We start from the raw sequence: 17,141 nt of genomic DNA, 5'->3' as shown, positions 1-17,141 counted from the left end.
ATGTCAGCATCTCCCGGCCTCGCCGACCTCTCTCGTCTCTACCAAACCGAGTTCATGCGGAGCGCCCGTGCCGTCGGCGTCCTCTGGGCCGTCTGCACCCTCTGCTTTGCCATCATCCAGGTGGTCATCCTGGTGCAGCCGTCCTGGGTCGGAACCGCTGACTCCAGGACCCAGCAGGCGGGTCCTCCAAAACCTAGCGGCACCATGGGACTATTTGAGGTGAGAACCCAGAACCTGGACTGTCCAATCAAAGCTGGTTTGTCTTTCAGTTTATCTGAGTCTCACAATCCAGGATCCTGATATCAGGGTGGGATCAGAACTGGATCACAACAAAAAACTGGACTGGTAAAGAAAAAAAGAGATGGAAAAATGTCACTGATGTGTCCCTGTTTGTCTTCTGCTGTCTCTTCATATGTCTCCATGTCCCTACATGTCTCCATGTCCCTACATGTCTCCATGTCCCTATATATCTCCATGTCCCTACATGTCTCCATGTCCCTATATATCTCCATGTCCCTACATGTCTCCATGTCCCTATATATCTCCATGTCCCTACATGTCTCCATGTCCCTATATATCTCCATGTCCCTACATGTCTCCATGTCCCTATATATCTCCATGTCCCTACATGTCTCCATGTCCCTATATATCTCCATGTCCCTACATGTCTCCATGTCCCTATATATCTCCATGTCCCTACATGTCTCCATGTCCCTATATATCTCCATGTCCCTATATATCTCCATGTCCCTATATATCTCCATCTCCCTACATGTCTCCATGTCCCTATATATCTCCATGTCCCTATATATCTCCATGTCCCTACATGTCTCCATGTCCCTATATATCTCCATGTCCCTACATGTCTCCATGTCCCTATATATCTCCATGTCCCTATATATCTCCATGTCCCTACATGTCTCCATGTCCCTATATATCTCCATGTCCCTACATGTCTCCATGTCCCTATATATCTCCATCTCCCTACATGTCTCCATGTCCCTATATATCTCCATGTCCCTACATGTCTCCATGTCCCTATATATCTCCATGTCCCTACATGTCTCCATGTCCCTATATATCTCCATGTCCCTATATATCTCCATGTCCCTATATATCTCCATCTCCCTACATGTCTCCATGTCCCTATATATCTCCATGTCCCTATATATCTCCATGTCCCTACATGTCTCCATGTCCCTATATATCTCCATGTCCCTACATGTCTCCATGTCCCTATATATCTCCATGTCCCTACATGTCTCCATGTCCCTATATATCTCCATGTCCCTACATGTCTCCATGTCCCTATATATCTCCATGTCCCTACATGTCTCCATGTCCCTATATATCTCCATGTCCCTACATGTCTCCATGTCCCTATATATCTCCATGTCCCTATATATCTCCATGTCCCTACATGTCTCCATGTCCCTACATGTCTCCATGTCCCTATATATCTCCATGTCCCTATATATCTCCATGTCCCTACATGTCTCCATGTCCCTACATGTCTCCATGTCCCTACATGTCTCCATGTCCCTATATATCTCCATGTCCCTACATGTCTCCATGTCCCTATATATCTCCATGTCCCTACATGTCTCCATGTCCCTATATATCTCCATGTCCCTACATGTCTCCATGTCCCTATATATCTCCATGTCCCTACATGTCTCCATGTCCCTATATATCTCCATGTCCCTACATGTCTCCATGTCCCTATATATCTCCATGTCCCTACATGTCTCCATGTCCCTATATATCTCCATGTCCCTACATGTCTCCATGTCCCTATATATCTCCATGTCCCTATATATCTCCATGTCCCTATATATCTCCATCTCCCTACATGTCTCCATGTCCCTATATATCTCCATGTCCCTATATATCTCCATGTCCCTACATGTCTCCATGTCCCTATATATCTCCATGTCCCTACATGTCTCCATGTCCCTATATATCTCCATGTCCCTATATATCTCCATGTCCCTACATGTCTCCATGTCCCTATATATCTCCATGTCCCTACATGTCTCCATGTCCCTATATATCTCCATCTCCCTACATGTCTCCATGTCCCTATATATCTCCATGTCCCTACATGTCTCCATGTCCCTATATATCTCCATGTCCCTACATGTCTCCATGTCCCTATATATCTCCATGTCCCTATATATCTCCATGTCCCTATATATCTCCATCTCCCTACATGTCTCCATGTCCCTATATATCTCCATGTCCCTATATATCTCCATGTCCCTACATGTCTCCATGTCCCTATATATCTCCATGTCCCTACATGTCTCCATGTCCCTATATATCTCCATGTCCCTACATGTCTCCATGTCCCTATATATCTCCATGTCCCTACATGTCTCCATGTCCCTATATATCTCCATGTCCCTACATGTCTCCATGTCCCTATATATCTCCATGTCCCTACATGTCTCCATGTCCCTATATATCTCCATGTCCCTATATATCTCCATGTCCCTACATGTCTCCATGTCCCTACATGTCTCCATGTCCCTATATATCTCCATGTCCCTATATATCTCCATGTCCCTACATGTCTCCATGTCCCTATATATCTCCATGTCCCTATATATCTCCATGTCCCTACATGTCTCCATGTCCCTATATATCTCCATGTCCCTACATGTCTCCATGTCCCTATATATCTCCATCTCCCTACATGTCTCCATGTCCCTATATATCTCCATGTCCCTATATATCTCCATGTCCCTATATATCTCCATCTCCCTACATGTCTCCATGTCCCTATATATCTCCATGTCCCTATATATCTCCATGTCCCTACATGTCTCCATGTCCCTATATATCTCCATGTCCCTACATGTCTCCATGTCCCTATATATCTCCATGTCCCTACATGTCTCCATGTCCCTATATATCTCCATGTCCCTATATATCTCCATGTCCCTATATATCTCCATCTCCCTACATGTCTCCATGTCCCTATATATCTCCATGTCCCTATATATCTCCATGTCCCTAAATATCTCCATCTCCCTACATGTCTCCATGTCCCTATATATCTCCATGTCCCTATATATCTCCATGTCCCTACATGTCTCCATGTCCCTATATATCTCCATGTCCCTATATATCTCCATGTCCCTACATGTCTCCATGTCCCTATATATCTCCATGTCCCTACATGTCTACATGTCCCTATATATCTCCATGTCCCTACATGTCTCCATGTCCCTATATATCTCCATGTCCCTATATATCTCCATGTCCCTACATGTCTCCATGTCCCTATATATCTCCATGTCCCTACATGTCTCCATGTCCCTATATATCTCCATGTCCCTACATGTCTCCATGTCCCTATATATCTCCATGTCCCTACATGTCTCCATGTCCCTATATATCTCCATGTCCCTACATGTCTCCATGTCCCTACATATCTCCATGTCCCTATATATCTCCATGTCCCTACATATCTCCATGTCCCTACATGTCTCCATGTCCCTATATATCTCCATGTCCCTACATATCTCCATGTCCCTACATGTCTCCATGTCCCTATATATCTCCATGTCCCTACATGTCTCCATGTCCCTATATATCTCCATGTCCCTACATGTCTCCATGTCCCTATATATCTCCATGTCCCTACATGTCTACATCTCCCTATATGTCTGTACGTCCCTGTATGTCTACATGTCCCTACACGTCTACATGTCCCTACATGTCTACATGTCCCCATATGTCTACATGTCCCTATATGTGTACATGTCTCCATATGTCTTAATGTCCCCATATGTCTACATGTCCCTATATGTCTCCATGTCCCTACATGTCTACATCTCCCTATATGTCTGTACGTCCCTGTATGTCTACATGTCCCTACACGTCTACATGTCCCTACATGTCTACATGTCCCCATATGTCTACATGTCCCTATATGTGTACATGTCTCCATATGTCTTAATGTCCCCATATGTCTACATGTCCCTATATGTCTACATGTCCCTACATGTCCACATGTCCCTTTATGTCGACATATCCCTACATGTCTACATGTCCCTATATGTCGAGATGTCCCTATATGTCTACATGTCCCTGTATATATACATGTCCCTATATGTCTATAAGTCCTTATATGTCTGTACGTCCCTATATGTCTACATGACCCTACATGTCTACATGTCCTTATATGTCTACATGTCCCTATATGTATACATGTCCATACATGTTTACATGTCCCTATATATCCACATGTCCCTATATGTCTACATGTCCCCACATGTATACATGTCCCTATATGTCTACATGTCGACATGTCCCTACATGTCGACATGTCACTACATGTCTACATGTCCTTACATGTCGACATGTCTACATGTCACTACATGTCTACATGTCCCTACATGTCTCCATGTCCCTACATGTCCCCATATGTCTATATGTCCCCATATGTCTACATGTTCCCATATGTCTACATGCCCCTATATGTTGACATGTCCCTATTTGTCTACATCTCCCTATATGTCAACATGTCCCTATATGTCTACATGTCCCTACATGTCCCCATATGTCTACATGTCCCTACATGTCGACATGTCTACATGTCCCTACATGTCTACATGTCCCTATATGTCTACATGTCCCTATATATCCACATGTCCCTATATGTCTACATGTCCCCACATGTATACATGTCCCTATATGTCTACATGTCCCCACATGTATACATGTCCCTATATGTCTACATGTCTACATGTCCCTACATGTCCCCATATGTCTACATGTCCCTACATGTCGACATGTCTACATGTCCCTACATGTCTACATGTCCCTATATGTCTACATGTCCCTATATATCCACATGTCCCTATATGTCTACATGTCCCCACATGTATACATGTCCCTATATGTCTACATGTCCCCACATGTATACATGTCCCTATATGTCTACATGTCTACATGTCCCTACATGTCCCCATATGTCTACATGTCCCTACATGTCGACATGTCTACATGTCCCTACATGTCTACATGTCCCTATATGTCTACATGTCCCTATATATCCACATGTCCCTATATGTCTACATGTCCCCACATGTATACATGTCCCTATATGTCTACATGTCCCCACATGTATACATGTCCCTTTATGTCTACATGTCGACATGTCCCTACATGTCGACATGTCTACATGTCACTACATGTCTACATGTCCCTATATATCCACATGTCCCTATATGTCTACATGTCCCCACATGTATACATGTCCCTATATGTCTACATGTCCCCACATGTATACATGTCCCTATATGTCTACATGTCTACATGTCCCTACATGTCCCCATATGTCTACATGTCCCTACATGTCGACATGTCTACATGTCCCTACATGTCTACATGTCCCTATATGTCTACATGTCCCTATATATCCACATGTCCCTATATGTCTACATGTCCCCACATGTATACATGTCCCTATATGTCTACATGTCCCCACATGTATACATGTCCCTATATGTCTACATGTCGACATGTCCCTACATGTCGACATGTCTACATGTCACTACATGTCTACATGTCACTACATGTCTACATGTCTCTATATGTCTACATGTCTTCATGTCCCTATATCTCTACATGTCCCTACATGTCTCCATGTCCCTACATGTCCCCATATGTCTATATGTCCCCATATGTCTACATGTTCCCATAGGTCTATATGTCCCTACATGTCTATATGTACCTATATGTCTGTACGTCCCTGTATGTCTACATGTCCCCATATGTCTACATGTCCCTACATGTCTACATCTCCCTATATGTCTGTACGTCCCTGTATGTCTACATGTCCCTACACGTCTACATGTCCCTACATGTCTACATGTCCTCATATGTCTACATGTCCCTATATGTGTACATGTCTCCATATGTCTTAATGTCCCCATATGTCTACATGTCCCTATATGTCTACATGTCCCTACATGTCCACATGTCCCTATATGTCGACATATCCCTACATGTCTACATGTCCCTATATGTCAAGATGTCCCTATATGTCTACATGTCCCTGTATATATACATGTCTCTATATGTGTACATGTCCCTATATGTCTATAAGTCCTTATATGTTTGTACGTCCCTGTATGTCTACATGACCCTACATGTCTACATGTCCCTATATGTATACATGTCCCTATATGTATACATGTCCCCACATGTATACATGTCCCTATATGTCTACATGTCTACATGTCCCTACATGTCGACATGTCTACATGTCCCTACATGTCTACATCTCCCTATATGTCTGTAAGTCCCTGCATGTCTACATGTCCATACACGTCTACATGTCCTTACATGTCTACATGTCCCCATATGTCTACATGTCCCTATATGTGTACATGTCTCCATATGTCTTAATGTCCCCATATGTCTACATGTCCCTATATGTCTACATGTCCCTACATGTCCACATGTCCCTATATGTCGACATATCCCTACATGTCTACATGTCCCTATATGTCGAGATGTCCCTATATGTCTACATGTCCCTGTATATATACATGTCTCTATATGTGTACATGTCCCTATATGTCTATAAGTCCTTATATGTCTGTACGTCCCTATATGTCTACATGACCCTACATGTCTACATGTCCTTATATGTCTACATGTCCCTACATGTCGACATGTCTACATATCCCTACATGTCTACATGTCCCTATATGTCTACATGTCCCTATATGTATACATGTCCCCACATGTATACATGTCCCTACATGTCGACATGTCTACATGTCACTACATGTCCCTATATGTCTACATGTCTACATGTCCCTACATGTCTACATGTCCCTACATGTCTCCATGTCCCTACATGTCCCCATATGTCTATACGTCCCCATATGTCTACATGTTCCCATAGGTCTACATGCCCTTATATGTCGACATGTCCCTATTTTTCTACATCTCCCTATATGTCTACATGTCCCCATATGTATACATGTCGCTACATGTCTACATGTCCCTATTTGTCTACATCTCCCTATATGTCTACATGTCCCCATATGTCTACATGTCCCTATATGTATACATGTCCCCATATGTATACATGTCGGTACATGTCTACATGTCCCTATATGTCTACATGTCACTACATGTCTACATGTCCCCATATGTCTACATGTCCCTATATGTCTACATGTCTCCATATATCTACATGTCCCCATATGTCTACATGTCCCCATATGTCTACATTTCTCCATATGTCTTCATGTCCCCATATGTCTACATGTCACTATATGTCTACATGTCCCCATATGTCCACTTGTCCCCATATGTCTGTACGTCCCCATATGTCTACACGTCCCCATATGTCTGTACATCCCCATATGTCTGTACGTCCCCATATGTCTGTACGTCCCCATATGTCTACACGTCCCCATATGTCTGTACGTCCCCATATGTCCACACGTCCCCATATGTCTGTACGTCCCCATATGTCTGTACGTCCCCATATGTCTGTACGTCCCCATATGTCTGTACGTCCCCATATGTCTACACGTCCCCATATGTCTGTACATCCCCATATGTCTGTACGTCCCCATATGTCTGTACGTCCCCATATGTCTGTACGTCCCCATATGTCTGTACGTCCCCATATGTCTACACGTCCCCATATGTCTGTACGTCCCCATATGTCCACACGTCCCCATATGTCTGTACGTCCCCATATGTCTACACGTCCCCATATGTCTGTACGTCCCCATATGTCTGTACGTCCCCATATGTCTACACGTCCCCATATGTCTGTACATCCCCATATGTCTGTACGTCCCCATATGTCTACACGTCCCCATATGTCTGTACGTCCCCATATGTCTGTACGTCCCATATGTCTACACGTCCCCATATGTCTGTACGTCCCCATATGTCTGTACGTCCCCATATGTCTACACGTCCCCATATGTCTGTACATCCCCATATGTCTGTACATCCCCATATGTCTGTACGTCCCCATATGTCTACACGTCCCCATATGTCTGTACGTCCCCATATGTCCACACGTCCCCATATGTCTACACGTCCCCATATGTCTGTACGTCCCCATATGTCTACACGTCCCCATATGTCTGTACGTCCCCATATGTCTTTCCGTCCCTATGTGTCCACACGTCCCCATATGTCTACACGTCCCCATATGTCTGTACGTCCCCATATGTCTACACGTCCCCATATGTCTGTACGTCCCCATATGTCTGTACGTCCCATATGTCTACACGTCCCCATATGTCTGTACGTCCCCATATGTCTGTACGTCCCCATATGTCTACACGTCCCCATATGTCTGTACATCCCCATATGTCTGTACATCCCCATATGTCTGTACGTCCCCATATGTCTACACGTCCCCATATGTCTGTACGTCCCCATATGTCCACACGTCCCCATATGTCTACACGTCCCCATATGTCTGTACGTCCCCATATGTCTACACGTCCCCATATGTCTGTACGTCCCCATATGTCTTTCCGTCCCTATGTGTCCACACGTCCCCATATGTCTGTACGTCCCCATATGTCTTTCCGTCCCTATGTGTCTACACATCCCTATATGTCTACACGTCCCTGCTTTCCTATGTCTCCTCAGGTGTGCTTGGAGTCGGACTGGCCTGTCCCTGACTGTCGTGGCAGTCTGTCCAGCCTGTCTCCGCTGCCGTCCTTCCAGTCAGTCGCTGTTTTGGTGGGCGTGTCGCTTTGGGCGGTGTGGACCAGCGTCTTCTGTCTCTGTCTCTTCAGGTTCTGCAGCGCTGCAACCGTCTACAAGATCTGCGCCTGGCTGCAGCTGACTGCAGGTTAGTTGGACACGGCTTCCTCTGTTTTCTGCTTAAGTCTCATTGGAGGTTAGATGTTCTGTCCCACCTGGTTCACGTGAGGTTTTATTATACCCCTCTGTCTGGACGTGTCCCGCGGTGGACACGTTTGTCATTTGACGTGGTTTGGCTGATGTGTCCTCTGTCTCTGCAGGTTTTTGTCTGGCCTTGGCGTGCCTCCTGTTTCCAGACTCATGGGAGAGTCCAGAGATGAGAACTCTGTGTGGAGATGCGGTGAGTGTTTGTCAACAATAAACAGCTGATCTTCACTGTAAACAAGTTTACACCCCTGTGTAGGAACACTTGATCTGTTTTACGGTTAACTTCACGCATTGGATATTTCGTGCTGAAATAGTTTTGTGCTTCTGTTACGAACAAATGAAACTTTATTGACAAACAGATCAGTTTCCAGGAGAACCCGGATCTTTGTGCTTCGTGAACATTAAAGTCTCATACTTCCATACTTCTTTAATAGTTAGTAAGTCCGTTCCTCCACTAGGGGGCAGTGCTGAGTTCTGACACCGGTTGGTAGCAGCAACGCACGGCTATAAAGTTGTTTACAATCGTCCAAAAATACCAGAAGAAGAAAACCAGTCTTGTTCTTTTCGAGTTCTTCTTCGGGGGATTTTATTTGTCGATCTTCCTGTTCCTCTTCTTCTCTGGCTTGTTCCTGGTTGTGTGTCAGCCAAACAACTCAACGTTGTGCCCTGAGACGAGACTGTCCATCTGTCTGTGTCCAGCATAGATGGACCTTTACACCTGCCTCCCAGCACCGTTCATGTCCTCTACTCCAGCAGGAGTCGACTCGCGGATAAACTCTCCAACATGATGACAGACGAGAGTTCCCGCGGACTCTTTACTGAAGCCAGTTGGAGTTGGGTAAAACACAGAAATAAACATACAAAGCTTCTAGGAATCTCAATCATGAAATAATTGTTTTACATTAAATTAAAAGCTACAGGACAGTTTTCTACAACTTCAAAAATTGTTTGTTGAAAATAAATGTTATCATGGCAATAGGATGTATAACAGATGGACCTTTACACCTGCCTCCCAATAACAGAACACTCCCCATCTACACCCCATTTACACGTCAAGTCTGTGGAGGCGCGTCAAGGAGGCGTCAAGGCAGCGTCAAGGAGGCGTCAAGGAGGCGTCAGGGAGGCGTCAGGGAGGCGTCAAGGCAGCGTCAAGGAGGCGTCAAGGCGGCGTCAGGGAGGCGTCAAGGCAGCGTCAAGGAGGCGTCAAGGCAGCGTCAAGGAGGCGTCAAGGAGGCGTCAGGGAGGCGTCAGGGAGGCGTCAAGGCAGCGTCAAGGAGGCGTCAAGGCAGCGTCAAGGAGGCGTCAGGGAGGCGTCAAGGCAGCGTCAAGGAGGCGTCAGGGAGGCGTCAAGGCAGCGTCAAGGAGGCGTCAGGGAGGCGTCAAGGAGGCGTCAGGGAGGCGTCAAGGAGGCGTCAGGGAGGCGTCAGGGAGGCGTCAAGGCAGCGTCAAGGAGGCGTCAGGGAGGCGTCAAGGCGGCGTCAAGGAGGCGTCAGGGAGGCGTCAAGGAGGCGTCAGGGAGGCGTCAGGGAGGCGTCAAGGCAGCGTCAAGGAGGCGTCAGGGAGGCGTCAGGGAGGCGTCAAGGCAGCGTCAAGGAGGCGTCAGGGAGGCGTCAAGGCAGCGTCAAGGAGGCGTCAAGGCAGCGTCAAGGAGGCGTCAGGGAGGCGTCAGGGAGGCGTCAAGGCAGCGTCAAGGAGGCGTCAGGGAGGCGTCAAGGCAGCGTCAAGGAGGCGTCAGGGAGGCGTCAAGGCAGCGTCAAGGAGGCGTCAAGGAGGCGTCAAGGCAGCGTCAAGGAGGCGTCAAGGCAGCGTCAAGGAGGCGTCAAGGAGGCGTCAAGGAGGCGTCAAGGAGGCGTCAAGGCAGCGTCAAGGAGGCGTCAAGGAGGCGTCAAGGCGGCGTCAAGGCGGCGTCAAGGAGGCGTCAAGGAGGCGTCAAGGCAGCGTCAAGGAGGCGTCAAGGAGGCGTCAAGGCAGCGTCAAGGAGGCGTCAAGGCGGCGTCAAGGCAGCGTCAAGGAGGCGTCAAGGCGGCGTCAAGGAGGCGTCAGGGAGGCGTCAAGGCAGCGTCAAGGAGGCGTCAAGGAGGCGTCAAGGCAGCGTCAAGGAGGCGTCAAGGAGGCGTCAAGGAGGCGTCAAGGCAGCGTCAAGGAGGCGTCAAGGAGGCGTCAAGGCGGCGTCAAGGCAGCGTCAAGGAGGCGTCAGGGAGGCGTCAAGGCAGCGTCAAGGAGGCGTCAGGGAGGCGTCAAGGCAGCGTCAAGGCAGCGTCAAGGAGGCGTCAGGGAGGCGTCAAGGCAGCGTCAAGGAGGCGTCAGGGAGGCGTCAGGGAGGCGTCAAGGCAGCGTCAAGGAGGCGTCAGGGAGGCGTCAAGGCAGCGTCAAGGAGGCGTCAGGGAGGCGTCAGGGAGGCGTCAAGGCGGCGTCAAGGCGGCGTCAAGGAGGCGTCAGGGAGGCGTCAAGGCAGCGTCAAGGAGGCGTCAAGGAGGCGTCAAGGCAGCGTCAGGGAGGCGTCAAGGCGGCGTCAAGGAGGCGTCAAGGAGGCTAAAGGAGGCGTCAGGGAGGCGTCAAGGCAGCGTCAAGGAGGCGTCAAGGAGGCGTCAAGGCAGCGTCAAGGAGGCGTCAGGGAGGCGTCAGGGAGGCGTCAAGGAGGCGTCAGGGAGGCGTCAAGGAGGCGTCAAGGCAGCGTCAAGGAGGCGTCAAGGAGGCGTCAAGGCAGCGTCAAGGAGGCGTCAAGGAGGCGTCAAGGAGGCGTCAAGGCAGCGTCAAGGAGGCGTCAAGGAGGCGTCAAGGCGGCGTCAAGGCGGCGTCAAGGAGGCGTCAAGGAGGCGTCAAGGCAGCGTCAAGGAGGCGTCAAGGAGGCGTCAAGGCAGCGTCAAGGAGGCGTCAAGGAGGCGTCAAGGCAGCGTCAAGGAGGCGTCAAGGAGGCGTCAAGGAGGCGTCAAGGAGGCGTCAAGGCAGCGTCAAGGAGGCGTCAGGGAGGCGTCAAGGCAGCGTCAAGGAGGCGTCAGGGAGGCGTCAAGGCGGCGTCAAGGAGGCGTCAAGGAGGCTAAAGGAGGCGTCAAGGAGGCGTCAAGGCAGCGTCAAGGAGGCGTCAGGGAGGCGTCAAGGCAGCGTCAAGGAGGCTAAAGGAGGCGTCAAGGCAGCGTCAAGGAGGCGTCAAGGAGGCTAAAGGAGGCGTCAAGGAGGCGTCAAGGCAGCGTCAAGGAGGCGTCAAGGCAGCGTCAAGGAGGCTAAAGGAGGCGTCAAGGCAGCGTCAAGGAGGCGTCAAGGAGGCGTCAAGGAGGCGTCAAGGCGGCGTCAAGGAGGCGTCAAGGAGGCTAAAGGAGGCGTCAAGGAGGCGTCAAGGCAGCGTCAAGGAGGCGTCAGGGAGGCGTCAAGGCAGCGTCAAGGAGGCTAAAGGAGGCGTCAAGGCAGCGTCAAGGAGGCGTCAAGGAGGCTAAAGGAGGCGTCAAGGAGGCGTCAAGGCAGCGTCAAGGAGGCGTCAAGGCAGCGTCAAGGAGGCGTCAAGGAGGCGTCAAGGCAGCGTCAAGGCAGCGTCAGGGAGGCGTCAAGGAGGCGTCAAGGCAGCGTCAAGGCAGCGTCAAGGAGGCGTCAAGGCAGCGTCAAGGCGGCGTCAAGGAGGCGTCAAGGAGGCGTCAAGGCAGCGTCAAGGAGGCGTCAAGGAGGCGTCAAGGCAGCGTCAAGGAGGCGTCAGGGAGGCGTCAGGGAGGCGTCAAGGCAGCGTCAAGGAGGCGTCAGGGAGGCGTCAAGGCAGCGTCAAGGAGGCGTCAGGGAGGCGTCAGGGAGGCGTCAAGGCAGCGTCAAGGAGGCGTCAGGGAGGCGTCAAGGCGGCGTCAAGGCAGCGTCAAGGAGGCGTCAAGGCGGCGTCAAGGAGGCGTCAGGGAGGCGTCAAGGCAGCGTCAAGGAGGCGTCAAGGAGGCGTCAAGGAGGCGTCAGGGAGGCGTCAAGGCGGCGTCAAGGAGGCGTCAAGGAGGCGTCAAGGCAGCGTCAAGGAGGAGTCAGGGAGGCGTCAAGGAGGCGTCAAGGCGGCGTCAAGGAGGCGTCAGGGAGGCGTCAAGGCAGCGTCAAGGAGGCGTCAAGGAGGCGTCAAGGCGGCGTCAAGGCAGCGTCAAGGAGGCGTCAAGGAGGCGTCAAGGCAGCGTCAAGGAGGCGTCAAGGAGGCGTCAAGGCAGCGTCAAGGAGGCGTCAAGGAGGCGTCAAGGAGGCGTCAAGGCGGCGTCAAGGAGGCGTCAAGGAGGCGTCAAGGAGGCGTCAAGGCAGCGTCAGGGAGGCGTCAAGGAGGCGTCAAGGCAGCGTCAAGGAGGCGTCAAGGAGGCGTCAAGGAGGCGTCAAGGCAGCGTCAGGGAGGCGTCAAGGAGGCGTCAAGGCGGCGTCAAGGAGGCGTCAAGGAGGCGTCAAGGAGGCGTCAAGGCGGTGTCAAGGAGGCGTCAAGGAGGCGTCAAGGAGGCGTCAAGGAGGCGTCAAGGCAGCGTCAAGGAGGAGTCAAGGCAGCGTCAAGGAGGAGTCAGGGAGGCGTCAAGGAGGCGTCAAGGCGGCGTCAAGGAGGCGTCAGGGAGGCGTCAAGGCAGCGTCAAGGAGGCGTCAAGGAGGCGTCAAGGCGGCGTCAAGGCAGCGTCAAGGAGGCGTCAAGGAGGCGTCAAGGCAGCGTCAAGGAGGCGTCAAGGAGGCGTCAAGGCAGCGTCAAGGAGGCGTCAAGGAGGCGTCAAGGAGGCGTCAAGGCGGCGTCAAGGAGGCGTCAAGGAGGCGTCAAGGAGGCGTCAAGGCAGCGTCAGGGAGGCGTCAAGGAGGCGTCAAGGCAGCGTCAAGGAGGCGTCAAGGAGGCGTCAAGGAGGCGTCAAGGCAGCGTCAGGGAGGCGTCAAGGAGGCGTCAAGGCGGCGTCAAGGAGGCGTCAAGGAGGCGTCAAGGAGGCGTCAAGGCGGTGTCAAGGAGGCGTCAAGGAGGCGTCAAGGAGGCGTCAAGGAGGCGTCAAGGCAGCGTCAAGGAGGAGTCAAGGCAGCGTCAAGGAGGAGTCAAGGAGGCGTCAAGGCAGCGTCAAGGAGGCTAAAGGAGGCGTCAAGGCAGCGTCAAGGCAGCGTCAAGGAGGCGTCAGGGAGGCGTCAAGGCGGCGTCAAGGAGGCGTCAAGGCGGCGTCAAGGAGGCGTCAAGGCGGCGTCAAGGCGGCGTCAAGGAGGCGTCAAGGCGGCGTCAAGGAGGCGTCAGGGCGGCGTCAAGGAGGCATCAAGGCAGCGTCAAGGAGGCGTCAAGGCAGCGTCAAGGAGGCGTCAAGGCAGCGTCAAGGAGGCGTCAAGGAGGCGTCAAGGCAGTGTCAAGGAGGCGTCAAGGCAGTGTCAAGGAGGCGTCAAGGAGGCGTCAAGGAGGCGTCAAGGAGGCGTCAAGGCGGCGTTAAGGACGCGTCAAGGAGGCGTCAAGGCAGTGTCAAGGAGGCGTCAAGGAGGCGTCAAGGCGGCGTCAAGGCGGCGTCAAGGCGGCGTTAAGGAGGCGTCAAGGAGGCGTCAAGGAGGCGTCAAGGAGGCGTTTTCAGTGATAGCCGCGGTGGCGTGATGCGGGGCGTCAACCAATCAGAGCGATCAGCACGCAGCTCCTGGAGTAAATGGAGAAACTCGCCAAACTCCGAACGCCTATGGTTTAGCTGGAGAACCCGGACATGGGGCTGAGACGCCCTACGATGGCGTTCTCTAGCTTTGTTTGTTAAATAAAGCCATGCCACTGTAGCGGCCAGGTTATTCTTTTCTGCGTTGAATGAAATGACGACAATGGTACCCAGTCTCAGAATCCACGGCTTCTTTATGACCACATCTGGTTTCTGGTTCAGAACATAAAAAACAGGCTCATCAGCTCCCACAGTCACGACATCGACACAACTGAAAAAGAAAACAAGTCAATGTTTTTCGCAGCCAAGTTGCTAGAATTAGCCACACAGACTAGGCTAACAAGTTGCTGAGTAATATAGCCTTTTACGAAGCACAAGCACATTACGTCAGCAGCTGTTAACAGAATACCTCCAGACGGGAAATAAATATTTAAAACACGATGAAAAAAACGATCTCTGTAGAGATCAGTGCAAGCCAACTCACCACGAGTCCTCCCGATAGACTGAGGCTAGACGGAGGGGGGGAGGGGGCGTCCATCTCCAGTCTGCAGGGCTTATCAGGTGGCGTTCAAGTGCTTCCAAATGAATCGGAGCTTAAAGTACCCATCACAATAAATGTAAATAAATAAAATCTGTTGACTGAAAATAATAGACTCATAAAAATTAATCAAATTACACATAAAGTTTAAATTATAGAAACACAAAGGATGGCAAGTGGAATCATCACAAATGAACTCCATTACACCATCTCTCTACTGCATCCGCCATCATTCAAACTGACCAGAAGGAAAGCCCCCCCCCCCCTTTCATTGCGTTTTCCGCTCGTTTCGACAAGCGGCAAACGCGGCAAGAGCGTCTTGGGCGTTGGACACAAAAGTGACAGTTTAGTGAGCAACGGCGAGCGTTCAGCGTCTGGTGCGAACACACCGTATGGAAGTCTAACCTCCTATCAAGAGATCTCAACCAATCCCAGTTTAATCTGAAGAAATAAGACAAACCATGTGGCTCACAGGTCGTAAGAATAACTTTGTACTGTCTTTCTTTGTCAACTGGACTTGAACTTTGCGAACATGCCCGTCTTTACTTGGGTACACCTCAGTAATGATGCCAAGAAGCCAGTCATTTCTTTTGGTTTAAGTCTGGGAGAAGTATCATCCTTCCTGCTTTTAGACTTGGTCGTGCAGAAGGCTTTGAAACCTCCACCGCTGCTGTTTGAACAAGTCCTTTTCCCTAAACTCTCCTGAAGGTGGGGGAAGGTTGTAGGTGTAAGAATGAAGGAATCCATGGATCATCAGAGACAGACACTAATGGCCTGTTGTTCATGATGGCCCTGACCTCTGACCCTGAGAAGCATGTCATGTCTAGGTGTAGAAGATCCCATCTGAAAAAACATTGAATCCAACTCCAGATGTGTGACACCAACCATCCTTTCCCACACGCCCCTCCACGTGAGAAGAGTGAGGAGGGTTAAAGGTCCAAGAGCATCCATGGTCTGAGAGGAACCTTTGCACAGCTCCTCTATCACCATTAGATGGGGTACCAGGGGCGTTTGAGGCTCCAATGAGACTAGTGCCCCTGTCAGAACGGATGTGTTTTACAGGTCCCCTGATTGCCAGGAACCTCCTGAAAGCATTTATGAAGCTGGAAGTGTCTAGCGATGCAACTGCCTCCATTTCGTCATCAAACGGCGACAGATTTACTTAAATGTGTTACCAAATCCAGCCACCAGATGGCAGCACGCGGCCAGGCTTTCAGACGTGAATCAGTAAAATGGAAATAAGATGTATGGATTAGAACAGAACAGTTTGAAAGACGGGATATCTCGGTGTGTGTTAAATGCACACGTATGTTTATGATGATGTATTCTACACGCATGATGAGTGTGTTTTCTCACCTGGATGACCTGAAGCTGCTGCTTCTCCCTGCAGGTGAGCAGCTTCTCTCCAGGTAACTGCTCCATCCACTGGGCCTACATCCTGGCCATCCTGGGGATTCTGGACTACGCCATCTTGGCTACGCTGGCCTTCGTTCTGGCCAACAGACAGGACGCGCTGCTGCCTCCCAACGCCCAGGAAGGTGAGGAGGAAGAGGGTGATGAAGGCTGATGCCTCAGTCAGACCTTCACTGTGTAACTCTGCTTATCTGTTTGCAGTGACTACAGGTCTACTGATGACCGCCTGAGTCTCCAGGTCAGTTTCTTCTTCTGCTGCCTGCACTGCTTCGTACCTTCTACTTCCTGTTCACTCTTCTTCTGTGTTTTCTCCTCAGAGACGTGGTCCACATGCAATGATGTTGTTTACAGTGTTGTGAGGACTGTGTGGACTTGGGTCCATAATGTCCCGTAGGATCATTCATCTGAAGTGCTGTGATGAATAGATTGTCCATGACATGATTGTCAGCTGCTGTTGTGTGATGTTGCTGCTTCCAGAAGTCTTTTTAGCCACTAATCTGCTTTTTTCAGAGGAGCTGCATCCCTCCCATGCATGTAAACAAGACAGTGTCTTTCCTGCAGGACATCCCTGTGTTTTTGTACCCTGTCCTGTCAAACAGCTCTCAAATGATGTCCATCAGAGCTGTCGTGCTGCTTGCATGTACTCTTTCAAAAGAACTACTATTATCTCAGACTGTGGTTAGCTTTGTTTA

At 50.3% G+C, this 17,141-nt stretch overlaps 1 protein-coding gene across 1 annotated transcript; it reads left to right on the top strand.

Annotated features, from left to right (window-relative positions):
- lhfpl4b (LHFPL tetraspan subfamily member 4b) lies at positions 1 to 16,902 on the top strand (the record flags this gene model as incomplete). Its single annotated transcript, XM_079239794.1, has 6 exons — positions 1 to 219; positions 8,653 to 8,857; positions 9,030 to 9,109; positions 16,427 to 16,574; positions 16,651 to 16,687; positions 16,767 to 16,902. The coding sequence occupies 5 exons, from the start codon at positions 1 to 3 to the stop codon at positions 16,677 to 16,679; spliced, it is 681 nt and encodes a 226-aa protein (XP_079095920.1). The 3' UTR covers positions 16,680 to 16,687; positions 16,767 to 16,902.
- Positions 16,903 to 17,141: the final 239 nt, after the last annotated feature.

The sequence above is a fragment of the Telmatherina bonti genome (assembly GCF_933228915.1).
Source record: "Telmatherina bonti genome assembly, chromosome: 4".
Taxonomy (NCBI): Eukaryota; Metazoa; Chordata; class Actinopteri; order Atheriniformes; family Telmatherinidae; genus Telmatherina; species Telmatherina bonti.
This window is presented reverse-complemented; position numbering and strand designations above follow the sequence as displayed.